This window comes from Vulpes vulpes, chromosome 7 (assembly GCF_048418805.1).
Source record: "Vulpes vulpes isolate BD-2025 chromosome 7, VulVul3, whole genome shotgun sequence".
Taxonomy (NCBI): domain Eukaryota; kingdom Metazoa; phylum Chordata; class Mammalia; order Carnivora; family Canidae; genus Vulpes; species Vulpes vulpes.
In genome coordinates, this window is record NC_132786.1 from 27,168,652 (window position 1) to 27,196,177 (window position 27,526).

At 38.4% G+C, this 27,526-nt stretch overlaps 1 protein-coding gene across 2 annotated transcripts; it reads right to left on the minus strand.

Annotated features, from left to right (window-relative positions):
- Positions 1–1,936: 1,936 nt before the first annotated feature.
- FNTA (farnesyltransferase, CAAX box, subunit alpha) lies at positions 1,937–27,452 on the minus strand. Of its 2 annotated transcripts, XM_025993692.2 has the most exons (9): positions 27,078–27,452; positions 24,928–25,013; positions 16,954–17,068; positions 13,069–13,173; positions 11,840–11,966; positions 9,284–9,432; positions 4,074–4,136; positions 2,821–2,992; positions 1,937–2,560 (listed from the first exon to the last, which is right to left on the minus strand). In XM_025993692.2, exons 1-9 carry the CDS (start codon positions 27,278–27,280, stop codon positions 2,438–2,440), a joined length of 1,143 nt encoding a protein of 380 aa, XP_025849477.1. In that variant the 5' UTR covers positions 27,281–27,452; the 3' UTR covers positions 1,937–2,437. The 2 variants fall into 2 exon arrangements, with proteins under 2 accessions (XP_025849477.1, XP_072619491.1); XM_072763390.1 differs by lacking the exons at positions 1,937–2,560; positions 2,821–2,992 and adding an exon at positions 3,154–3,598 and having other exon boundaries at positions 27,078–27,451.
- Between the last annotated feature and the right edge of the window lie 74 nt (positions 27,453–27,526).

A 27,526-nucleotide genomic window follows, 5' to 3' on the forward strand; every position in this document is an offset into this window, starting at 1 on the left:
ACATGCTTTTTTTTTTTTAAAGATATGCTTTATGCACAAATTCAATCACATAAAGTATTGAAAAGACAGAGTATTGTGAATAAAATACATAATTACTGACTCATCAAAGAATATCAAAGATATTCTTCAGTGACTATACAGCAATGAAGAATACAATAGCTGCCAAGTACCACTGCCTTGTTTTTGTGTAAGGCACCAGTAGTTTTACCCATCATTGTTTTGCTCCAACAATGCAAACAGCAACACAGTGGCAGTGTTACTAGGCAAGTAGGTTTGAACTCGCAGACCCCTCCACAGATTGCCTGTTAATTAACATGCATTACATGGGAAGGGAAGCTCATGTGCTTTCATGTCCTGCGAAAACTGTGCTGCCAGGTGTATGTGTCCATTGCCCAGGAGATGGTCCTCACCAGGATTAGCAGAGCCTCAAGTCATTATACACTTAAATCCTAGAGCCGCCTCACCTGATTCCATACCCACTAAGCAATCTTTTGATAAATGAATTAATTGCCACTTCAGGCAGAGAATGCTAAGTGATGAGGCTGATGCAACTGTTTGGTCTACTTCAGTTACATTTCTCAATGTATATTATGCTTTTTATTAAACAGTCTTGATGAGCTTTGTTAAGTCAGCAACTTTGAATTCAACCAATTCTGGGACACTGATGAGGTAGTTTTTGAGAGTAAATGCTATCTTGTAACTTGTCTGTACAGTTTTTGTTCCTTAGGACACCTTTTAGATTATCTGCATAAGGGGATCCCTGGGTGGCGTGATCCTGGAGACCCGGGATCGAATCCCACGTTGGGCTTCCGGTGCATGGAGCCTGCTTCTCCCTCTGCCTGTGTCTCTGCCTCTCTCTCTCTGTGTGACTATCATAAATTAAAAATAAATAAATTATCTGTATAAGAATACTTCGTATGACAATTTTAAATAGAAAATCAGATTTTTTTAGTCTAAAAACAACAAAATCCTATAAAATCTGAAAAATATTTCCTAAATTCTTCAGAAGCCTATTTCACCCTATATAGAGCTCTTTAATCATAGTTTGATGCTTTAAACATTGAAAAATTCTTTGCTGATAAAGTGAGATTATATGTAGGTATAGAGAACTAACTTGTTCAACACCTGAACTAACTCCATTTGAGCATGTCTTCCTGGATTTTAGAAAGCTATAAACTATATTTTCCAGATTCCTTTGCAGTTAGTTTTAGATGTCATTTAGGTTACTTCCAATCCAATGCACTAAAGTGGGTGAGCCTTTAATTTGGAGCTGCATTATGTGAGAAAGGAAGCAGATGTACTCACATGCAATGTGGTGGAGGTGGAATGTCCTAGAACTGGTAGCCTCATTCAGCAGTTTCCTGATCCTAGAACAGGCAACAGCAGTTTGATGGCCCAGTTCTGTAGTGTGGTTTTGGGATATATTTCTGAATGATCAGGCAATTATTCTGTGAGTTATCTATATACCTTAATAAATCCTGTAGGTCTAAACTATCTTTTTAAAAATTTTATTTAAATCCAATTTGCCAACATCTAACATCCAGTGCTCATCTCACCATGTAGGTCTAAACTACCTTGAGTAGACCTTGTTGAAGTCAGGAACTGACCAATTTGCCTTATAATAACGTTTCCTTTAACATGATCATGTTTCTGGGATGCCTGGGTGGCTCAGCGGTTGAGCGTCTGCCTTCAGCACAGGGCATGTTCCTGGAATCCCGGGATCGAGTCCCACATCAGGCTGCCTGGGGGAGCCTGGTTCTCCCTCTGCCTGTGTCTCTGTCTCTCTCATGAATAAATAAATAAAATCTTTAAAAAAGAGAGAGATCATGTTTCTGTAGTTTTATGACAATATTTTCTTTCTCAATGGCTTTTTCTAAGTTGAGACAACATCCTTCGTACAAAAATACTATTAAATAAACAAAAACAAAATACTATGTCAAGTTTTAGGATACATCTATAATTTTATTACAAAACCATTCTTTTGGCATTAGTTGGTTACAGTGATAGCAAGATACTGTGAGTGTGGCATAGCAGCTCTAATGTAAGAGTTACATTCCCTGCTTCCTGAACCCAAATTTAAGTTACCTTATATCCATTACATACAAGTTACCTGCTTTCATTAATGCTGCAAATCCTGACGCATATACTCTTTAGGGAGGAGCTGATGCTAAGGGATTAGAGTAAATGTTGATAAGACTACAAAAGTTCCTTCATGGGACTTTCTTTTCCCTCCCCTCAAATTACTTTGCTTTAAAAGAATCAATTACTAGTCTGAATAGCAGCAGCACCCAAAGAGCATCACACTTAGTTCTGTTAAAAAGCAATACCTGTGCAATGCACGTTTTGCACCACAGGCAAAGGGAATGATCGCTTTAAACTCCTGCATTAGAGTCTCTTAAAAAAATAAAAGCATTCCATCGAGTTCTTCCAGATGGTGTTATTGCTGTACATTTGTTGGTGGGTCACTCTCTGTGCTATGTTTGCTTTGAAGGGATCTTCCAATATATCTCCAATATTCCTTTCTTATAGTGTCCTTTTCTTTAGCTAGAATTTCACACAACTGAAAATGAAAAACAAAAATTCTTTAAAGATCATATGTAAATCAATCTCTAGGGCAAATGCTTTTGAGTCAACAGTTAAACTAAGATCATGTTCAAATGAGAGATATCATTATAATCATTTATCATGCTCACTGGTGATGTGTGTTTTATAGACCTGCGCTGAACTCCTGAGTAAACACACTGAAAAGGGCATGAATATAGTGGCACTGGGGAGGCTGAATTCTGAGACACCAAGGAGAGCAGAGTTCTACTGGCTTACCTCTAATGCTTTATTAAGAATGTCCTCCTTGTTGTCACATTGGTTTTCTAGCATGTCTTCATAGATATCCACGAGAAAGGCAATCAGGTAGGGGGAACTGTGACTTGGTTGTAAATCAAGTAACTGACTTAGCAGATTGGGGTATCTGGAAAGACCACGATCCTGTAAAATCCTAAAAAAAAATTATTCTCAATTTTGAGAAGGAAGAACAAAAATAATAGATTAAGGAAAGATGACCTCTGTAACATGAACAAAAGGAGACTTTTTTTTTTAAAGATTTAATTTTTATTTATTCATGAAAGACAGAGAGAGAGATGCAGAGGCACAGACAGAGGGAGAAGCAGGCTCCATGCAGGGAGCCCAACGTGGGACTCAATCCTGGGTCTCCAGGATGAGGCCCTGGGCTGAAGGTGGCACTAAACCGCTTAGCCACCTGGGGTGCCCAGAGGAGACTTATTTTAAATGAAGTTAAAACTAAACGAATTTTTAAAATTATGTAAGTTTTATTATGGATAATTTTCAGCTGAGTACAATTAGTTAAAAATAATGAAACTTAAAAGTGATCATTTATAACTCAAACTGCAACACACACAATTAAATCAGAAAATAAACCATCACCTTGAAATTAAAAAGTCAGAAAACAGGAGAGATATTTCTGTTTCTTCTTGAGATGGTTCTTTATAGCTTATAGCTCTCCAGATATTAGGATTCATCTCCAAATGTGACTGGGCTCCAAATTTTATGCTTTTTGGGCCTGGTTTCCAGGGAGACCTCTAAGCTAAAAAAGGAGCCTGATTATATCAGTGGCCACTCGAGTGAAACCTTGTCAATTTAAGGAATGAAATTTGTAAAAGGAGATCTCTAGAATTGAAAATAGAAAGGCTGGCTATGCATCTGTCCAATCTGCTTTTAAATAGTTTGTTTTGTCTTTACTATGCTCCTGAGCTAAACAGAAGCTGTGTATATCCCATTCTTTGACATAAGCACTATAGGATTCATAAATACAATTCTAATTGTATTACTGTTTAGCCATGGACTATTCTAAAAACTGTGCTGGTATGTGCTTGGGAGGTGAAGAGGATAGAAGGCACTGTTCTTGGATGTTATCATCTTACACTGGTCTACTTCTCTTAGACCCAGAAAAATGGAAAATTCTTTAGTATCCTTTTGGAACCTAATTAACAGAACATATTCCATGATACATCACATCAATAGGTGGGTTTTATATAAAATAATCCAAAACTATTGCTTACCCTTTCAAATAGTTCCATGCGCTTTCATTATGCGGTACTAGTTTGATCATTTCCAGAGTGTACCTACAAGAAAAAGACCACAAAGAAATATGTATATAAATTTTAAGAGCAGTGCAATAATTAGAAATAGTTTTAATAAGACTGTGGCACAGCTTGGATATGTGCTTTCATCTATCTTAGTGGGCTGTGACTAGGTCTAGGTCATATCTAATTTAGAGAGAATCCTTCAAGTCTGCAGTTTTCAATTCATAGTTACATTGTTCCTCCTTCCTGTAAATTTGTAACCAATTCAGGAAAAGATACCTAACACAAAGGCTCAATTTACAACAGAAAAATAAACTGATGTGGGAGATTTCCTTTAATTTAGGCTTTCTCTTTGAAGAAAATGGCAGCTAAAACGGGAGGTTTTACTTTTATTGGTAAAACAATCTTGGCAAAGAGCCTAAGGTCTACTTATGCCCAACAAATCCTGAGTCATTAAAAAAGGAGAACTACATAATCTTAGGAGCTGTAATAATAAATAGCAGGGAAATTGTATAGACAAAGAATAAAAATGAGAAATCAACACAAATGTGTACTTTTTATGTCCTAAAACAAGATTACTGGGCAGCCCCAGTGGCGCAGCGGTTTAGCGCCGCCTGCAGCCTGGGGTATGATCCTGGAGACCCAGGATCGAGTCCCACATCGGGCTTCCTGCATGGAGCCTGCTTCTCCCTCTGCCTGTGTCTCTGCCTCTCTCTTCGCTCTCTCTGAATGAAATAAGTAAATCTTAAATCAATCAATCAATCAATCAATCAATCAATCAAGATTACTACTTATGATGTGATAACCAGTCAAAATGGACACTCCCTTTCTCTTCCCTTTAACCAGATTAAGTATAATTTAGATCCAATTACAACAAATTCCAAGGGAGTACCAGAATTTAGCTTTACTACAGACTTGCTCAACTGAGTAAGTCACTGACTAAAGTTCAGTAATCTTGATATTACTGCAGTGCTGTTAGGACAGCATTTTTTTCAGAGTACAGTAGTCCCTCTTTCTCCACAGAGGATAGGTTCCCAAATGCCCAGTAGATGCCTGAAATCACAGAGTATCAAATTCTATATATGTTTTTTCCTATACACATACTTATGATAAAGCTTAATTTATTGGCACACTAAGAGATTAAGAATAAAATAGAACAATTATAATATAGTCACTGTAATAAAAGTTATATGTAGTCTCTCTCAAAATACCTTTTTCTAAAAAAAGATTTTATTTATTTGAGAGAGAGAGAGAGAGAGAGAGAGAGAGTGCGTGCAAGCTGGGGGAGTGGGAGAGGAAGAGGCAGGCTCCCTGCTGAGAAGGGAGCCCAACATGGGGCTCGATCCCAGCAATCTGGGATTATGACCCGATGAGCTGAAAGCAGATGTTTAACTGCTTGAGCCACCCAGGCACCCCTCAAAATATCTTATCAGACTATAACTCAGCCTTCTTGTGATGATTTAAGATAATGAAATGCCTAAATAATAAGATGAAGTGAGGTGAATGACAGGCATTGTGATGTAGCCTTAAGTTATACTACCTAATAATGTCTCACCATACACAGGGTCATCAGAGGATCACATGTTTCTGGACCACATTTGACTGTGAGTAACTGAAACCTCAGAAAGCAAAGCTGCAGGTAAGGGGGGACTACTATAATGATAAACTCATTCAGCATTATGAAAAGGTTTTTTCTGACTATTTTTACATGATCTAATGTTTCCAGTTATTTTTCAAACCATGTCCTTGCATGTCTTTATTAATCATTGTAGAAGACTTTTTTTTTTTTTTTAAGATTTTATTTATTCATGAGAGACAGGGAGAGAGGCAGAGACACAGGCAGAGATAGAAGCAGGCTCCATGAAGGGAGCCCGATGTGGGACTCAATCCCAGGACCCCGGGATCACACCCTGAGCTGAAGGCAGATGTTCAACAGCTGACCCAGCCAGCCATCCCTGTAGAGCTGACCCAGCCAGCCATCCCTGTAGAGATTCTTAATCTCACTTTGGCAATACCTAAAGAATTTTATCCACATACATATGCACTAAGGCATATATTTTAACCAAGTATGCACTTTGTTAAAATATGCACTTTTAGGTCAGAGTGCCTAGCTTGTTTTGTTTTTGTTTTTCTAAGTTGTCTCTACACCCAACATGGGGCTTGAACTCACAACCCTATGGACTCATGACGCCAAGATCAAGAGTTGCATGCTCTATAAACTGAGCCCCCCAGGTGCTCCAGACTGCTTAGCTTCTAATCTTAGTCCTATCAATTATTATCTCTGTGCTCTTAGGTGCATTATAGAACGGTACTGAACCTCAAATTCTTCATCTGATATCTTACAGTGTTGTTATAAAAATTAAATAAGAATTCCTGGCATGTACTAAATGCTTAATAAGTGGTAATGGGTGGGGCACCTGGGTGGCTCAGTTGGTTGAGCATCCAACTCTTGATGTCAGCTCAGGTCATGATCTCAAGGTCGTGGAACTGAGCCCTGTGTTGGTTTCCACAATCAGTGCAGAATCTGCTATAGATTCTCTCCCTCTCTCTCTAAATAAAATCTTTTAAAAATAAATAAATGGTAACTATTATTAACAGTACCAGTAGTACTCATGGAAATATGGCCATGATATATTAAATGAAAAAAATAAAACAATGTGCATAATACCACTGCCTAGGTTGCTGTGCATACATGTTCGCAAACGTACTTAATAAGGTTTGGAAGGACCCACACTAATTGTAGCTCACTCTAAAGAATGGGGTATGGGAAGAGAGATAGAGATTTTGATGTTTAACTTTACGCAATTCAGTACAATTTCCCCCTACAACTAGACTGCATTACTTTTATAATAAAAGGAAAAAGAAAATAATCAGGTAAATCCATATTCTTTAGAGTTAAAAAATTTAAATTCTAGTTAACTACAGCTACTCTTTGTATTTTAAATATTTTATTTATTTATTCATGAGAGACACATAGAGAGAGGGGCAGAGACATAAGCAGAGGGAGAAGTAGGCTCCCTCCTGGGAGTTCAATGCGGGACTCAATCCCAGGATGTCAGGATCATGACTGGAGCCAAAGGTAGAAACTCAACTGCTGAGCCACCAGGCGTCACACTCTTTGCATTTAAAATTTTTTTTGCCTATCTTAGTGGTACTGACAAACCTTAATTATGGAAAACTCTTAGACTTTTTTAAAACAATTTTTAAAATATTTTATTTTTAAGTAATCTCTACACTGAATATGGGGTTCAAAGTATGACACCCAGACCAAGAGCGTCTCACGCCCCACTGACTGAGCCAGCAGGCACCCCTGTAAAACTCTTAAGATTCCTATTTCTGCTTCTATTTAATAATAGAAAACCAGTGATTTGCCTTTGAAGGCTATGAGAAGTTCCGTGTTTCTTCATACTCAACGTTGAAGTATCTTGTTAAACCTAACCTAATGAAGTATGCTATAGTAAATAAAGAATATGTGGTATTTGAAATCCCTAATTATTAGTGGGTTAATTCAAGGAATAACCTGAAGCATTCTATCTTTTGGCAAGAAAGCTATTGAATTCTCTTAAGGATGACACTTTACTTCCTTCAGAAAATTTTTGTTCTAATCCTCATGACATAATACCAATCCTAGATGAAAAAATAAAAGTAATTTATAGACGGCTGGATAATGAGTCTGAATTTTCCCCACTAAAGCCCCAGTATTTAGGTTTAAGAATAATAAAATTGGACAGCCCAGGTGGGTCAGCGGTTTAGCACTGCCTTCAGCCCAGGGGGTGATCCTGGAGACCCAGGATCAAGTACCAGGTCCAGCTCCCTGCATGCAGCCTGCTTCTCCCTCTGCCTATGTCTCTGCGCCGCCCCCCCCCCGCCCCCACCCCGTGTTTCTCATGAATAAATAAATATATTTTTTAAAAAGAATAAAATTATTTCAGTAAGTTCACAGTTATCCGTCAGATCAATACTATTCAACAGAACTTGCTAGGATGATGATGTTATCTGTGCTGCCCAATATAGTAGTCATTAGCCACACATGGGTACTGAACCTGTGAGAAGTGATTCATACTACTGAGGAATGGAATTATGTGATTTTAATTAATTTGAATTTAAGTAGCCATATGTGGCTAGTGACTATCATATTAGTGCAACTTTGAAGAGCAGAGCAGTAAAAAGAAAGCATGAAACATGCTTGAGGGGTATTTGGCTGCTTCTGAAAGAAGCATGGAGCAGAGAGTTAATGTAGGACCCTGGATTATGACCTTTCTTTCTTTTTAATGTAAATCACCAGAACCCTATATAGAACAGATTAAAAGATAAGCTAGCTGGCCTGACCTAAGCAGAAGTAATAAAAAGGGTGATGAAGGCAGACAGTTGTAAAAATCAGCTATTCCCAGGAGCTGTAATATTTATTTTTAACTTTTTAAAAGTTCTAGGCCCAATGTGGGGCTTAAAACTCACAACCCTGAGATTAAGAGTTGCATGCTCTACTGAGTCAGCTAGGTGCCCCTTGTTTTACTTTTGTAATTCAAATTATGACTGTGTTGTCATCAGGCTATAAAAACAATAAATATGCTCAAATATAAAACAGAGAAAAAACAAAGTCAGAAGTGGCTATTAATGTGTATAGATATTAATATTCATTCTAATTCAAAGAATTCTAGCGCTTATAACAGCTTTTTGTATGTTAAAGCAGTAGTTCTCAAATAGGGATGGTTTTACCCCACAGGGGACATTTGGCAATGTGTAGGGACATTTTTGTTTGTCATAACTTGAGGGGAGGGGATTCCTGCTGTTACATCCTGACAGGACGTAAAGGCCAGGAATGCTGCTAAACATTCTGCATACAGCGTACAGGACATCCCCCCACCAAACCCTGCACAGAAGAACATGGCACCTGGGGGCTATTATCTAAAGGGCAGCAGAATTTAGTGAGATAGTTTTAAAATAAAGCTGATTTCTTTTCAATCTGTGGTAACAATATTTCAAGAAACTTAAGACATTACAATGTAGAGGTATATTATAGTATCTATAAATTGGCGTTAGAGATTTCATCTAAGCATTCTATCCTCTTAGTTCAAGGAGGGCAGGATCAGGGCCAGTCTTTATCTTTGTTGGGTCCCCAATGCCTTAGACATAATAAGCACACAAATATTCTTTTAATGAGTGAACAAGTGAAGGAGATTACTAACTGGACTTCTCTCTCCAATATAGCACGATCATTGTAGCCAGTGGTGTTAGAAATTACGAAGTATCTTTGGTTCCATACAGAGTTATTTCTCACATCCTCTTTAAGAAGTTGGTCTACATACTGCAGCTCATTATCCCAAAGTTTAAATTCCTAAGAGAAAATAAAAAATACCCAATTAGAAATGTCACATTATTCTTTTTAATATTTTATTTTTAGGTAAACTCCATACTCAACGTGGGATTCGAACTCATAACCCCAAGAAAGAGTCACACATGCTCCTCTGAGTCAGCCAGGTGCCCCTAGAAATGTCCCATTATTAATAAAAAATATAAATAAATAAAATTTCAGCTAAGCTAGGCAGAACTGAAGATGTAGAACTTATCACATATTTGGAGGAAAGTGACAATTGCAGGTCAAGGAAATGAAGGGGAAAAGAAGTCATCAAAGACAAAGGCATGGTCACAAAGAAGGAAAAAAATAAGGAAGAGTGAGCAAAGAGGCCTATGATTCAGTACCATCTTCTTTTTTTTTTTTCTCTTAAAGATTTTATTTATTTATTCATGAGAAACAGAGAGAGAGAGAGACAGAGACAGAGAGACAGAGACACAGGCAGAGGGAGAAGCAGGCTCCATGCAGGGAGCCCGACGCGGGACTCAATTCCGGGACTCCAGGATCATGCCTTGGGCCGAAGGCAGGCTTAGTTAAACCACTGAGCCACCCAGGGATCCTCCTCAGTATCATTTTCTTATGAACAATTTATATACCAAGAGGCATGTTTATACTATTTAAACAGACCGAAGAATTACTCTAAAAGACTAAATCACAGGCAAAAAAGGCTTATGTAACTAAATGCTTATGCATTATTTAAGGTGAAAATTTAGAGGGGAAAAAATCAAACTCAGAAAATGATTAATTATAGTAATTCAGTGGATTTGATAGGAATGCATAATATTAAGTAAAAGGGAAGTATTAAGAATGCACATATATGATAAAGTGACATTAAAATACATGTGGAGAAATATAAACAGCTTCATTTAAATACAAATTTTTACATTATAAGGTTATTTTAATTTAAAAACTATGGGAAAGGGCAGCCTGGGTGGCTCAGCGGTTTAGTGCCGCCTTCAGCCCAGGGCCTAATCCTGGAGACCCGGGATCGAGTCCCACATCAGGCTCCCTGTCTGGAGCCGGCTTCTCCCTCTGCCTGTGTCTCTGCCTCTCTCTCTCTCTCTCTCTCTGTGTCTCTCATGAATAAATGGATAAAATCTTTAAAAATAAATAAATAAGAAAAAAGAAAAGGTCAAAATTTACAAATACTGCAAAAGCTGGGATATTAACTGTGAAAAAGCTAATGGAGTTTTATTTCTTATTTGAGAAAGGCAAAAGGGTAGAATTTCATGATAAACAGGGCAGCTCTGGTGGCTCAGCGGTTTAGCGCCGCCTTCAGCCCAGGGATCTTGGAGACCTGGGATCAAGTCCCAAGTCAGGCTCCCTGCGTGGAGCCTGCTTCTTCCTCTGCCTGTGTCTCTGCCTTTTTCTCTGTGTCTCTCATGAATAAATAAATAAAATCTTAAAAAAAAAAAACTGTTTTAAAAAATAAATAAATATATATATAAATAAATAAAAAGAATTTCATGAAAAACAAAAATACCAAGTATCTTTAGAAAATGTATGCCTTGGGATCCCTGGGTGGCGCAGCGGTTTGGCGCCTGCCTTTGGCCCAGGGCGCGATCCGGGAGACCCTAGATCGAATCCCACGTCGGGCTCCCGGTGCATGGAGCCTGCTTCTCCCTCTGCCTGTGTCTCTGCCTCTCTCTCTCTCTCTGTGTGACTATCATAAATAAATAAAAATTAAAAAGAAAAAAAAAAAAAAGAAGAAAATGTATGCCTTTAATGAAATCCAGAAAAGTTTAAATTTTTAAGTAAGAAAAAAATTTGTGAACTACTCTTGGTATAAAGAATAGTATACAAAGTAGCAATCACTGGAAAAAATTCATAGGAAACAACACTAGAATTGTTTGCTGGAATACATAAAATGCCCAGAGTGGGAGTTATAACTATTCTCTTCTATTCAGGGTTTAGCCTAAAATTTTAGCTAGTGGGCAGAAATAAAATTATGACTGTAAAATTGTATCCCAAAGTTTATGTATGCAAAAACCCCAATAGGTACCATGCCCTTGTTAATTAAAATAACAGCTGTATTAACAGATTACAACTACCTTTCCTATTCAATTTGCTAGTAAATATAAGATGTGATACAAATTCAATCTAAGAAATACAAGTTAAAAAAAACAAACAAAAAAAGAAATACAAAAGTTGCTATTATTCTTTAATGTGAACTACTTGTAATACTTACAATGAGATTCTAAAATTAATCAACATGAAGGACGTCAGGTCTTAAATAAGTGTCTTAATATTTCTTAGTCATTATATATTGTTTGTAATGATCTATATGTATATTTCAGTTCAGGAGTATACTTATAATTCAACAGTAATTTTAATTATTTAATCCAGTTAAAACATAATCTGAAAAATATTGTAACAAGAAAGGCAATACCTGGATAACCCATTGTCGATGTTGCCAGGCATGATAATTCTTTGCATCCTGATTAAGAATATCAGCAATAAACTCAAGCTCCTGAGATGGATCTTTTAGCCATTCCACTAACACTCGCCTATGATGCCTAAAGCAGGGAGAAGAAAGAACTTTTGTGTTAATGCGTCCAAGTACTGAAGTATCAATTGCGTGTGTTGTACTCTGCGATGTGGAGGAAAACTTAAAAAACAGAAATTCACCACTAATTCTCTCTATACTGGAGAGAAAAGGTAACAAAGGAGAAACATTAGGAGGGAAAAATTCCAGAACGCTAAGTAAGAACAGTTGAGAAACATAAAACAGTTATTTGTGTATAAAATGAAATTAGATAGTTTTAAGGAAGATTAATTTCAAGCTAAATCTGAAGTAATCTTTTGACAACCACAAAATCCTGTCAAAGAATTCTGAAACATTCCCAGATGGCATAATGAGACTATAGGAAATGTGATACTACTTAATCAAGTATAAAAGCTCCTCTGATTATAAATAGGCTTTCAGTTTTTAAGTCCACAGCATCACCATACAAGCAACTGCTCATTCCACCAACTTATGGGCAAATATGAATTCACTTCTACTTTGGCAAGTAGCTATGACAAGTTATAAGTTTATCAAGCCCCACATTGGGTATAGAGCTTACTAAATAAATAAATAGGGAAATGGTGTAATATGTGAGTTATATCTCAGTAAGACTTTAAAAAAATTCAAAAAAATTTCATTAGTATTCAATATATTAAAATTGAGTAGGAGCGATGGGAAAAGGGGAAAGATTTCATGCTTAATGAATGACATATTCTACATGCACAGAAAACTTAAAAATTCATCTTATACAATATTAAGATGGCAAGAAGGCAGCCTGGGTGGCTCAGTGGTTTAGCGCCGCCTTCGGCCCAGGGCCTGATCCTGGAGACCTGGGATCGAGTCCCACGTCGGGCTCCCTGCGTGGAGCCTGCTTCTCCCTCTGCCTGTGTCTCTGCCTCTCTCTCTCTCTCTCTCTCTCTGTGTCTCTCATGAATAAATAAATAAATTCTTTAAAAAAAAAAATCCTGATAACAATCCTATGAGACAGGTAACATTAACTCCAATACAAAGTGCTAAAATTATAAAGAAAGAAACAATTCCCTATAACCTCATCACCCAATGGGCAGGTAATATTTGCATAGTGACATATTTCCTTTCTATTTTCATCTTACCAAACTTGATAGTTTTTAGGCTGTTCCTCAATTATCGCAGTGATGTAGTTCATTTCTTCATGCAGATCCTTTTGAAGTGACTTTAAGAGAACTCTCCGAAAATGCCTATAGCAAGCATCAAGCATTTTCTCATTAATCCATATAAACTGCCTACCACAATATTTGATAAAACTAAAACAGACATACTTTTGTTGGTAGGTATTCTATATAACCAATAATTTAGTAATGTAACTGTGTATGGTTGTCCAAATTCATACAACTATCTTGTGATTGGAAGAATCAAGCAATTTGAAGTAAAAATAGTGAAATGCAACAAATGTTGAGAGAGGAGAAAAAGACAAACAACTAATGATTATTTTCAGGTAACACTCTGATTACCAGAGTTCTATTATAGGAGAATCAAAGACCTCTCTTTCCTTATAATATTTCCCTATATGGTACAGCTTGTTTAGATATATTATTCATATAATAAATTAATTCCATTACAAACATTATCAAATATTTTAATTTTAGAGCCACACAAATACGCTATTTATAAATGAAACAAGTTTCTCTTGATGTCTTCATAGGTAGAATCAAATCCTTAAAAAACTTTTTCTCTAAAAACATGATTATTAGTTCTGGTCTATTTTTACTTCAAAATTTCCAACTCAATGTATAACAAAAGAAAAATAGCTGCTTTAAAAGTTATCTTTTAAAATGAAATGCTAACTAGGACAGATAACAGTATTTTTCTATTTTATTAGTTTAAGGAAAATTAGATTTCATAAAGCATGGACATAAGCAGCTTGGTTTAGATGAGTAATGTTATCAGGTATAACTAACTGCCTTTAAAAAACTAGCACATAAACTTAGGAAATTTTAAAATGCATCCTAAGTTACTTTGTGTTACATACAGTCAGGAATCTCTTAAAAGAGAAGAAAGTGCTTATCAGACATATAAGATAATAGAATACCATACTAAGAATTCCAGTGAAACACGGTAGATTAATTGGATAAGTTTATCCTGACACCCTAATAAAACCCCACAAAAATGATAGTAAAGAAATGAAGAACAGTATAAATGCACAAAGACAAAGAGAATTAGGGGGTAATAAGTCAAGGGATACCACAGCAACTGAAAGAGGTCAACAAAATTATGGAAAATGGTAAGTTGACAGACAAGTTTTAACGGACTTTGAAAAACAAAGTGCTAAAAACCTGTCAACAGGAAAGAAAGGTTCAGAAATCAGGTGTTAGGTATCCCCAAAACTGGGCATCAAAGATGGGGTTAAAAACAGTGTAAAATCTACAAGAGCCCTTAGCAGCCAAGATCCCTCCCCTAACCTAATCAGGTGATGGAATCTACTAGTCTGGTGTGAGGTAACAGAAAAAATATATATAGGTCTCTGCCCCTGATTCCTGGCACTCCTGAAACACTCAGGAATTCCTAAGTGAGAAGAGCACTAAAAGCGGGGCACCTGGGTGGCTCAGTGGTTAAGCCTGCCAAGTCTGCCTTTGGCTCAGGTCATAATCCTGGGGTCCTGGGATCCAGCCCACATCGGGCTCCTGCTTAGCGTGGAGTCTGCTTCTCTTTCCCTCTACCCCTTATCCTACTCATGTTTGTGTGTGCTCTCCCAAATGAATAAAATCTCAAAAAAAAAAAAAAAAAAATGAGCACAAAATTATTCTATTGAGGCTACTCTGGGTGGCTGCTTAGATGGCTCCTAGTCACCACAAAGACCAAACCTTGATCAGAAGCTTGGAATTACCAGTCTCACCTCCCACTGTCTGGACAGGGGAGAGAGACTAGAAACAGTTAATAATTGATCATGCTTACTTAAGGGACCCTCCACAGAACCCCAATACTAGGGGGTTTGGAGTTTCTAGGTGGGTGAACCTATCCATGTTCTAGGAAAGAACATACCCTCCTCAATGACAAAAGATCCTGAACTTGGGACCCTCTCATCAGGCCTTGCCCTATACATGTCTTCATCTGTATCCTTTTATCACATCCTTTAATAACTGGTAAACGTAAGCAATGGTTTTCCTGAGTTCTGTGAGCCACTCCAGCAAATTAACTGAACCCTAGGAAAGGGTCATGGGGCTGATTTATAGCCCCTGGTTAGAAGCTTAGGCGACAATTGGATTTGCAATTAGCATCTGAGATGGGGGCAGTTTTGCAAGACTGAGCCCTTAACCAGTGCAGTCTGATATTATCTCAATGTCAGGTAGTTAGACAATGTCTGGTGGACAATGTCAGAACTGACTTAAATTGTAGGACACACAGCTGGTATGAGAGAGAACTGCCTGGTAGGAGAAACACCAGAGCCATTTGATGACCAGAAATGTCAGAAGTGAAGCATTTTGTGTGAAAGTAAAGGAGACACACAGGAGGATAACTGTGGTTCTTTCTAAAAACCTGGCAAGACACAGCTGGCTTTACTCTCTGGAAAAATCTGAAGCAGAAAGGAGTATCAGACACAGAGGAATACAGGGTGAGGAAAAGGACTGGAAACTGGGAAATTTAAAACATTAATATACTAAAAACATCTGAGAACCCCCACCCCTAACCAATCTCCCCCGCCGCCTGACCCCAATAACTATGGCAGCCCAAACATATACTCCTCAGGCAATAATCAGATGACTCTTCTTTGGAGGAACAAACTAGCCACAAGAAGAGATCTGGAATTGCTGACATGTGAAGATTTTGCACAAACAGCCACATCTCCAGAACTCACTAACCTCACAGTGAAGCTCGCCAGTTGACAAGTCCTGCCACATACAGAACTTCCAATCACGATTTTTCCTGCCTCTATTATAAGTTTGAAAGGAGAGTCAAGGACTTGAGAAAAATATTTATGTGAAAGAAAAAGACCAAAACGAACATAGAAAAATGAAAATATATCACACATCTATGAAATAAAAGACAAGATGCTATTAAAAAAATACTCAGAAAACAAAAAAGAGCTTTGGAAATTAGAAATTTTTGAGTGTCAACAGAAATCAGAAGAAATATCTCAAACATAAATGAAAAGACAAAGAAAAGAAAATAGGAAAAAGCAATAAAAAAGGTACCACATGCAACTAAAAAAAAGCATTCCAGAAAGAAAAAAACAAAATTTTTGAAAAAACATTAGAAAATTCTCTGGACCTACTTAAAGGTTTAAATGAAATAACAGGAATCTTCTCAAGAGAAGATTCTCATCTTCTTCAAGAGAAGCTAAAGGAAACAGAAAATGAGGTTTTAAATTCTGAAGGAAAATGATTTCTAATAGAATTCTACTAAGAAAATTGAGAAGAAACTAAAGACACTTTTCAATATATAAAATCTCACAAATGATTTCCCACATATCCTTGTATAATTTCTCTTCTACTCAAGGATGTGGCCAATAAAACAAGAGAATAAATGAAGAAAGAGAAAGAGGTCGGGTCTGGAGACAGGGGATCAAACGCATGAAAGGGCTGGAGACTAGATGTGCAGTGCTGACATTGGTGAAAAAGAAAAAAAAGGAGCTGAAGGATTACCTGTTGTGTTCAGTAGTAACGACACATTTTACACATATCAGAGAGCCTGGGAGACAATTACTTAGTGGCACAAAGAAAACGAAATGAAACAAAAAAAAAAGGCAATCTGTTAAAAGGAATGTACTCTGAAATACTATAAAATGGGGGTCAGCATATTTAATATGCAGGTTAACTTAAGGAAAAACAGCTAAGATTTCTTATCTCTGGGGAGTGGGACTATCTCTGGTAGTGAGAAGGAAGGGGGCAGAGAATGCCATTTTTTATTCAGTCTCTGACTTTAAAACTCATAGTGTGAATTATTATTATGATAACAAAGTTAAGGGAAAAAAGAGCCATCTGAACTAAAACATGAGACATTTAATGATGACTGGTACTTACCACACTGTGTAATTGGCTGCATTTAACTCAATAGCATCTCTGGTTAGTTTAAAAGCTCGTTCACTTCTTTCATCACGCTGCAGAACAGCCCGGAAATAATCATAAACATCTCTAACTGGGGACAGAGCATACAACTGCATTAGAACTATCTTTCTTATTTAAACTTAGTACTATAATACAAAATGCTGTTACATTTTATAAGGAAAGATATTCAATTTATATCCAATTATATTCAATTTATATTCAATTTATTTGCAACAATAAGCAAACGAAAGTCAAATGACTATATGAACGCCACCCAGAGAATGCTTTAGTTTAAAAGGCACAATATATGTGTGACTATACTTCTTGTTCATGTGTACATACAGAGCCTAATACCAAATTCCTAATCTCTGAAAGACGTTATGCACTGAAGTAAAATTAAAAGTACATCTATCCACTATTGAAGTAAAATTAAAGTACATTTATCCACTACCTGGTTTTCTCACATTTTATTTTGATCAGTTTTATAACTGAAAAAGCAATATACACAATCATAGAAAATTCAAATAGTAAAAGGTTCATACTAAACTTTCTTTCACCTAAATTCCCAGTCCTCTTCCAAAGAAGCAGCCACTATCAACTGATTCTACTGTATCCTTCCAAGTATATTTTCTAAATCCACACTCCCATTTTTTACATGAATGAGATCATACTGGGGGGCTAGGCTGTCTTAGTAAAGCACGCAACTCTTGATCTTGGGGGGTCTAAGTTCAACCCTCACACTGGGTACAGAGATTACTTAAAAATAAAATAAATAAAATCCAGTTTTTGGTTAAGTTCTTCATGTATTTTGGATACTAACCCTTTATCAGATATGTCATTTGTAAATATCTTCTTCCATTCCACAGGTTGCCTTTTAATTTTATTGACTGTTTCCTTCACTGTGCAGCAGCTTTTATTTCCCTGGCCTCAGGAGACATATCTAGAAAGAACTTGCTGGGGTCAATGTCAAAGAAGTTATTGCCTGGGTTCTCTTCTAGGATTTTTATGGTTTCAGGTCTCACATTCAGGTCTTTAATCCATTTTGAATTTATTTTTGTGAAGGGTGTAAGACAATAGTCCTGTTTTCCCAACATCATTTGTTGAGAGACTGTCTTCTTCCCATTGAGTATTCTTTCCTATTTTACTGAAGATTAACTGACCATATAATTGTGGATTTATTTCTGGGTTTGTATTCTGTTCCATTGATTTATATGAGTATTTTTTCCCAGTACCATACTATTTTGTCCTTTTCTTTTTAGAGAGAACGTGTACATGCATGCACATGAGACCTGTGGTGGGGAGGGCATAGGGAGAGGGAGAATCTTTAAGTAGGCTCCATTTCACGACCCTGAGATAATTACCCCAGCTGAAATCAAGAGTCAGACACTTAACCAACTGAGCCAACCTAGGTGCCCAAGTAACATACTATTTTGTTACTACAGTTTTTTTTTTTTAATTTTATTTATTTATGATAGTCAGAGAGAGAGAGAGAGAGAGAGAGGCAGAGACATAGGCAGAGGGAGAAGCAGGCTCCATGCACCAGGAGCCTGATGTGGGATTCGATCCCGGGTCTCCAGGATCGCGCCCTAGGCCAAAGGCAGGCGCCAAACCGCTGCGCCACCCAGGGATCCCCGCTACAGTTTTTAATATAACTTGAAGTCCAGAATTATGATGCCTCCAAGCTTTGCTTTGCTTTTTCAAGATTGCTTTGGCTATTCAGGGTCTTTTGTGATTCCATACAAATTTTAGGATTGTTTTGGCTCTGTGAAAAATGCTGTTGGTATTTTTTTAATAAATATCTTTTCTTTTTATTTTTAAAGATTTTATTTATTTTATTCATGAAAGACACACACACACACACAGAGAGAGAGAGAGAGAGAGAGGCAGAGACACAGGCAGAAGGAGAAGCAGGCTCCACGCATGGTGCCCGACATGGGACTCGATCCTGGGTCTTCAGGATCACGCCCTAGGCCAAAGGCAGCGCTAAACTGCTGAGCCACCCGGGCTGTTTGCTGTTGGTATTTTGACAGGGATTGTATTAAATGTGTAGATTACCTTGGGTAGTACAGATATTTTAACAATATTTGTTCTTCCAATCCATGAGCAGGGAATGTCTTTCCATTTCTTTGTCATCTTCAATTTCTTTCATCAGTGTTTGTGTGTATGTGTGTCTGTGCGTGGTTTTCTTTTGAGAGACAGCAAGCTTGGAGGGGTGGGGAGGGGGAGAGAGAGGGAGAAAGGTTTTTTTTTTTTAAGATTTTATTTATTTATTCATGAGAGACAGAGAAAGAGAGAGAGGGAGGGGGGCAGAGACGCAGGCAGAGGGAGAAACAGGCTCCATGCAGGGAGCCCAACGTGGGACTCGATCCTGGGTCTCCAGGATCAGGCCCTGGGCTGAAGGCGGCACTGAGCCACCCGAGCTGCCCTAAAGATTTTATTTATTCATGAGAGACACAGAGAGAAACAGAGAGGCAGAGACCTAGGCAGTTTATCAGTTCTAGCAGTTTTTTGGTGGTCTTTCAGGTTTTCTATACATAGTAATATATAGTATCATGTTATCTGCAAATGGTGAAAGTTTTACTTCTTCTTTACTGATTTGAATGCTTTTTATTTCATTTTCTTGTCTGATTACTGGGACTAGGACTTCCATACAATGTTGAATAAAAGCTGTGAGAATGCACATCCCCATTTTGTTCTTGACTATAAAAGAAAAGCTCTCCATTTTTTCCTCATTGGCGATAGTATTAGCTATGGATTTTTCTTTTTTTTTTTTTTTTAAACATTTTTATTTATTTATGATAGTCACAGAGAGAGAGAGAGAGGCAGAGACACAGGCAGAGGGAGAAGCAGGCTCCATGCACTGGGAGCCTGATGTGGGATTCGATCCCGGGTCTCCAGGATCGCGCCCTGGGCCAAAGGCAGGCGCCAAACCGCTGCGCCACTCAGGGATCCCTAGCTATGGATTTTTCATATATGGCCTTTATTTACTGAAATAAGCTCCTTCTAAACCTACTTTGTTGAGGATAATGGTGGTTATTTCTTGATGATGAGAATCTTCTTTTGATTTTAACCTCAAAATTTTCTATGATGTATTACTTCAAAAAAGTATTTTTTTTCAAAAAAGTATTTTTAATTAAAAATATATATTCCATGCAAACATTGTAAACAATACAAAAGAACATGAAGTTTCCATTCACTCCAATGCTACTTCCTAATGCACTGGATTTCTATCAAAGGTAATGGCTGTTACCAGGCATTTTTCTAAGCACACACACACACACACACACACACACACACACACAGGGTTTTATTTTTTGCCTTGTAAGTCACATTTTGTTCTAAAGTTTCTTTCTTTCTTTCTTTTTTTTTTTTTTTAAGATTTTATTTATTCATGAGAGACACAGAGAGGAGAGAGGCAGAGACACAGGCAGAGGGAGAGGCAGGCTCCATGCAGGGAGCCCGATGTGGGACTCGATCCCTGGACTTCCAGATCATGCCCTGGGTCGAAGGCTGACGCTCAACCGCTGAGCCACCCAGGGATCCCCTAAAATTTATTTCGAATATTTCCTTGGTAAGAAATATGAAACGAAATGGAAATGAAACAGTTTTACTAGGATCTATGACTTTTAATACTTTGACGTATTTGTAAGTTTATGGTGGCAATCATACAGGAGAGATTAGAAAGATTACTTCTGTTTCATTATAAATAAGCGCCAGGGATGCCTGGGTGGCTCAGCGGTTGAGCGCCTGCCTTTGGCCCAGGGCATGATCCTGGAGTCCTGGGATAGAGTCCCACACATCAGGCTCCCGGCATGGAGCCTGCTTCTCCCTCTCCCTATGTCTCTGTCTCTCTGTGTCATGAATAAATAAAATCTTAAAAAAAAAAAAACTCCAGAGAAACAGTTTTTCTACAACAAATCTAGAAAGTACTGGGCACCAATTTTTGAAGTGAGCCTGTGGCAGATATTAGGGATACCACAACATGAGGAGGAATATATGTTCATTTACGAATGGTACTGCGTCTGGATGAAAAAGACATTAGAGCAATAAGATGGATGTGGGGAACATATTAAAAGGTGTTGATGGGGGTATCTTGAAAAGTCCTGGCCAGCCATTTTTATTTTTCTGTTTCATCAGGAAGTCACCAAGATTTAATATTGTACTTTTTAAAAAATTTTTATCCAGAAAGAGTAATTTATTTTTTGCGAATAGTAAAGGTCAGCAATTGAAAATAGCAGGCATTGTTTATTTTTAACATTTTTCTTTATTCTTTATTAAGTAATCTCTATGCCCAACATAGGGGCTCGAACTCATGACTCTGAAATCAAGAGTCTCGTGCTCCACTGATTGAGCCAGCCAGGTGCCCCAGTTGTTTATTTTTAACGAAACTGGTTTATTTTTCACACAGCTTTTCATTTTGGCATTTTCCTCCTCAATGACATGTTCTTCCATGCCAAAATATACTTATCTACATCACTCTTTTTCCACTATTCCACATTAAGAACATGGCATATTTATGTGAATGGTTTTTTTGCAGAACAGAATTCTTCAAGCGTGAATAAAATACTCAGCTTCACAGCTATATATGTCAAGCTGACATGCTCATAAATGAATCTGGGGTTATAGAAGTAGAATTTTATAATTATTAAATTTTTTGGGCGAACCCTGGGTGGCGCAGCGGTTTAGCGCCTGCCTTTGGCCCAGGCGCAATCCTGGAGACCCGGGATCGAATCCCACATCGGGCTCCCGGTGCACAGAGCCTGTTTCTCCCTCTGCCTATGTCTCTGCCTCTCTCTCTCTCTCTATCATAAATAAATAAAAAATTTAAAAAATAAAAATAAAAATAAATTTTTTTCAGTAGTTTTCAGTATTAAAATATTATTTTAGGGATGCCTGGGTGGCTCAGTGGTTGAGCGTCTACCTCCAGCTCAGGGTGTGTTCCCAGAGTTCCAGGGTGGAGTCCCACATCAGGCTCCCCTGGAGGAACATGCTTCTCTCTTTGCTTGTGTCTCTGCCCCCTCTCTCTCTGTGTCTCTCATGAATAAATAAAATCTTTAAAAAATAAATATTTTTTTAACTAAAAATTACACATTTGATATACTGTGATACTCAAAGTTTCTAAAACTTATGGGCCCTTTTCACTCAACTTGTTTCTGAGATCTGTCCATGTTATAAAAGATCTAGATCTTCTTAATGGTTACCTAATATTTAATTGTATCATAATGATACATTTTATTTTTCCATTTTCCAAAACATAGATATGTAAGTGGCTTCCAACATTTTGCTTTTTCAAAAATGCTGCAAATTATAATAGTTAACACATATAGTGCTTACTCTGAGCCAGACACTGTTCTTTATTTTATGTATATGATTTGCTCACTCTATAACGTACTGGCCCTTAAATGACATTGGTTTGAACTGCACATCTTCACTTATGTGCAGCTTTTTTTGATAAATATAGTACAGTATTGTATTTTCTCTTATAAATTTTTTTTTAAGATAGATTTTATTTATTCTTGAGAGACCAAGAGAAAGAGAGAGAGGCAGAGACACAGGCAGAAAGAGAAGCAGGCTCAATGCAGGAAGCCCATTGCAAGACTCAATCCAGGAACTCTAGGATCACACTCTGGGCCAAAGGCAGACCATCAACTGCTGAGACACCCAGGCATCCCGTTATAAATATTTTTTAACTAAACTCTATCTCCATGTGAGCCTTAAACTCATGACCCCTAGATCAAGAGTCACATGCTCTACTGACTGAACCAACCAGGTGCTCATGATTTTCTTAAAAAGATTTCCTTTTTCTCTAGCATAACTTATTGTAAGAATATAGTATATAATACATTTAACATACCAAATATGTTAATTGACTATGTTATTACAGTAAGACTTCCAGCAAGAGTAGGCTATTACATTTTTTGTTTGGTTGTTATGTTTTTTTTTTTAAGATTTTATTTACTTATTCATGAGAGACGCAGAGGCAGAGGCAGAGGGAGAAGCAGGCTCCCTATAGGGAGCCCAATGCAGGACTCAATCCCAGGACCCTGGAATCACGACCTGAGCCAAAGGCAGACACTCAACCACTGAGCCACCAGGTGCCCAAGAGTAGGCTATTAGAATCTAAACTTCTGAGGAGTCAAAAGTTACACACGGATTTTCAACTGAGCAGGGAATAAGAAGGTCAGCACTCCTAGCCCTCATGTTATTCAAGGAGCAACTATAGTTAACATTATTCTCATTTTACATAGGAAGAAATAAAAATATAGGGAGGTCAAATAATTTGTCCAAGGTTATAGAGTAAAATGATGAAGTTGGAATTTAAAGCAGTTGGTCTGTCTCTGAAGTCTGTTCTTAACCTCCTAGTACATGTCTTCTAATATCATATGCCAGAGTGTACCCAGACTGTATCACTGGAAGCAGTATTTCAAGGTTATAAGATAGGAGCATTTTCCAGTTTTACCGGACAAACCAAACCCCAAAATGGCTAAACATGAAAATTACCATCTGAAATGTGCAGATCTGTTCATATGTCCCAATACCTGATATCATAAGATAGCTTTAATTTTTTTCATTTAATGTATGGTTAGGAAATAACATATAACATTCAATAACATGAATAACATGCTCATATTCAAATGCACAGAAAACTACTACAAAACCAATGTGATTAATCCATCTTTTCATATAGGTATCAGATGTCCTTTTTATCAAATATTAAGTTCCCATCTATCCTGATCTATTTTTTTTTAAATTTTTATTATTATTTATTTATGATAGTCACAGAGAGAGAGAGAGAGGCAGAGACATAGGCAGAGGGAGAAGCAGGCTCCATGCGCCAGGAGCCCGATGTGGGATTCGATCCCGGGTCTCCAGGATCGCGCCCTGGGCCAAAGGCAGGAGCCGAACCGCTGCGCCACCCAGGGATCCCCTATCCTGATCTATTTTTAGATTAATCTATTTATTTCTACACCAGTTCCACATATTATTTTTAGTAGTACATTTTTATATTTAAGTCAAACCTTCACATCATCATTCTTCCTTTTCAAACATTTCTTGACATTACTTCATAATCAGAAAAATACAATAAATGCTTTTTTGTAAAAAAGGAATAATCCTGGATAACAAAGCCTTAACTGAAATGTGCACATAACACACACAGAGAGGTGGTCTGAGGATTATGGGGCCACCACAACCAATTTAAATCAGAATATATACGCACACACATAAAAGTACAAAACTAGAGCAGCCTGGGTGGCTCAGCGGTTTGGCGCTGCCTTCAGCCCGGGGCATGATCCTGGACACCTGGTATCAAGTCCCGCCCTGGGCTCCTTGCATGGAACCTGCTTCTCCTGCCTGTGTCTCAGCCTCTGTGTGTCTCTCATGAATAAATAAAATCCTTTTTTTTTTTTAAAAAGTACAAAACTAGCATTCCATTTTATTCATCTACCCTTTCTTAGAAGAAACAATTAACATTTGCATGACCTTCAATTTACAATGCATTTTCATTCACATTCATTATGAAAGAATGATACTTTGTCAAAGAAAATAATCCACTCATTTTAATATCAGTAAATGTATTCTGACTGAGCCTAACACTTCATTGCTGAAATATATTTCAAAATACACAAGTTTCAGAAAGTTTATTCTACATAAAACAGCAACTCATTTATGTTGTGTCTTGTGTGCAGATCAAACAATAAATGAAAAGCACAATCACAGTAACTATTACATAATATAATGTAGCATTCATTACTTAAAATATGTCCATTCTTTGGACAAAATAAAAGTTTTAACCATGAAAATGAATTATAAAAAAGAAGAGTATCAACTTAAGTCACTTAGATCTTTATTAGACAAAAATCTGTCATCTATGTAACCATATAATTGTCCATTTCAAGTCTGCTACTAAGCTTGACTTATAGACCTTTTTCTAATAAAAAATAAACTTACATTTTTCACTATAAATGATCTGGACCACTGGATTGGGGCCATCATTCTGCGGCACTGGATCTATATCAGCCCATTCTGCTCTGTCCCTGAAATATATACATTTTTTTCAGTGAACGTACTCAAACGTAAGAAAATGGATTCTGGTGTTTTTAAAAATAGCAACAACTACACTTCCATTAAAATTAGTACCTTATAAATATTTTAGTGTAATCATGGATGGATTCTTCATGACCAGGTTTTGCCATTTTGCTTTAACATAAAGTTTTTTAAAGGAACATAAGAATAAACTGAATGATCTGCCCACTAAAAGTTAATAAATCAGTAATTCTCAAATTTAAAGTTTCTATGTAAGTGGAAAAACATGTTACGCAGTAAGTACACAACAGTTTAAATTAGGAAACAATTAAATTAATTGGTCTAATAAGACTTTTTGAAGTTAGCATTGTAAAAAATTTGAGTAGCAATTAGCTAGGAACTGACACTTTAAAATCAAAGCAAGAACTATTAATTTACTAAACTGAGAGGTGGTCCAGGTGGTCTTTACAGAGCAGGCTCTGGAATCTGATAACTGGGTTAAAATGTAGGCTCTACCACTTACCAGCTGTGTGACCTCAGGAAAGTTACTTAATCTCTCTGGGCCTCAGTTTCTTCATTTATAAAGTGGAGATGATATTACTAACTAACCTTAGAAGGCTGTCTGGAGGATTAAGTGAGATAATATGTCAAGTACTTAAATGTGTGTAATAGTAAGCACAAAGATAGTAAATATGTTACATATATACCAATATATTAGTATATAACCAACATATGAAACATACAATATTACCGTATGCTTAAATGTGTATGCTATGTCATAAATATAGCATATAATAAATGCATATAGTAAGTAGTCAATGAATAGTACTCATCATCAATGCTAAAATAACTATAGTGGCACCAACAGGTGCCTATAGACAATTCTTTGCAAACTGCCCAGTATGACCAAATTTACTTTAACCACTCTTTTATTTAAATTCTTTTCCTTTCACCCATCTTTGAGTTCTCTATACTGATCAACTACTGACAGCAAAGAGTCTGTGGCATCCAGACAATCCTGAGGTTGTGGCCGCTGTGCCAGAGGAAACAGGAGGGAAAAAATTCCTGAGGTGTGTGATCTAGAGCCTGGGGGTGTAGCAGAAGAAAGGTGAGTCTGTCATTCAGTCAGTGAAAAATCGGACGCGGCCAAGTGAAGCAGCTGAGTACTTTACTGCTCAGAGAAGAGGTGTGAAGATTATGGGGCTACCACAGCCAAATTATGTGCCTACAACTACTCCAACAACAAAATCTGGAGTGACTTTCACTCATTCATAAAGTCAAGGCAAATAAGCTCTCTAATGGTTTTACCTAGAACTACAACAAGGATAAATAAAAGAAAAATAAGATAAAAGGATTTCTCAATTGTCTTGCAAGTTTAATTGGAGGTAAGGAACCGGCATTACCAGAGAGCAAAGGACACCAGGTGACGTAGGGGTGTATTACGGAGTGGAAGGACAAATACTTTCTCCGTCTCACAGCTTAAAGTCGGTGCCTGCCTGACGGCCGGCGCTGAAATACTTAAAGAAAATGTCCCAGTCCTTAAAGACCTTGTACTAGCTCTCTCCGCTTTGGCAGAACCAAGCACGGGAAGCCCTTACACCTTGTCCTTCAAGTGAGCAAATGTGGACCTCATTTGTATTTAAATCATTATTTCCTGCCAGGTTACTAAACAGCACCCAAGCCCTTCGGTATTCAGACTGTATCAGGCATGGCGCTGAGGGAGCGAGAAAGCGGGAGATTTGTTAAATTCCTGAATCACATCTAAGCAGCCTGAGACGTGCAGCCCCGTGCGCTGCCGGCTCTGCCCCGTCCGGCGTCCGGCCTCACTCCGCCGCTCGCGGACCGCGGTGCCCCGGGAACAGCAACCCCAGCGAGGGCGCTAGGGCCGCGCGGGTCTGACCCCGCCGAGGGCCCAGCCCCGGACCCCGCCGGCGCCCCCCCTGCCCGACCCCGCCCGCCCCGGCGAGAACTTCGGCGGACTTGCGGGGGCCAGAGGAGCCGGGCCGGAACCGCCGGCCGCAGCACCCGCCTCCGAGGGAAGGGCCTCGGAGCCGCGGCCCTGCTGTGGGCGTTACCTGTATAGGACATAGGTGGGCGAGTCCAGGCTCAGGAACCCGTCGTCCATGGGGGACGCCACCGCTTCTCCCAGTTCTGCCGCCATGGCTTCCTCTTGCTGCTGCGGCTGGGGCGGCGGAGGGTGCGGCTGGGGCGGCGGTGGCTCCGGCTGTGCGGACTCGCTGCCCTGCGCAGCCTCTCCAACCCCCTCCGTGGCCGCCATCTCGCCTCGGCCCGCAGCGGAGGTGGTGGCGGCCCCGCCCCTCGCGGCCGCGCCCCTCCCCCCGCGGCGGCCCACTTCCGGTGTTCCCGCTTCCGGCCATAGAGACGCGGAGCAGAGAGGCAGGGCGGCGCGGTGGAGGCCTAGGTTCCGCGCCTGGCTGAGCTGGTGGGACTCCGGACTTCCCGCATGTCGGTTATCCCCCGTGTGGGCCCGTATGGGTTTGCGAGGTCCCCTCGCTGGGGTGAT

Excerpts from the sequence above, each read along its gene's own strand:
- FNTA (XM_025993692.2), bottom strand. The coding sequence starts at position 27,280 with ATGGCGGCCACGGAGGGGGTTGGAGAGGCTGCGCAGGGCAGCGAGTCC. Across the intron at positions 25,014-27,077 it reads CCCACCTATGTCCTATACAG|GGACAGAGCAGAATGGGCTG; the intron begins GTAACGCCCACA and ends TATATATTTCAG. Across the intron at positions 17,069-24,927 it reads GATCATTTATAGTGAAAAAT|TTAGAGATGTTTATGATTAT; the intron begins GTAAGTTTATTT and ends CTCTGTCCCCAG.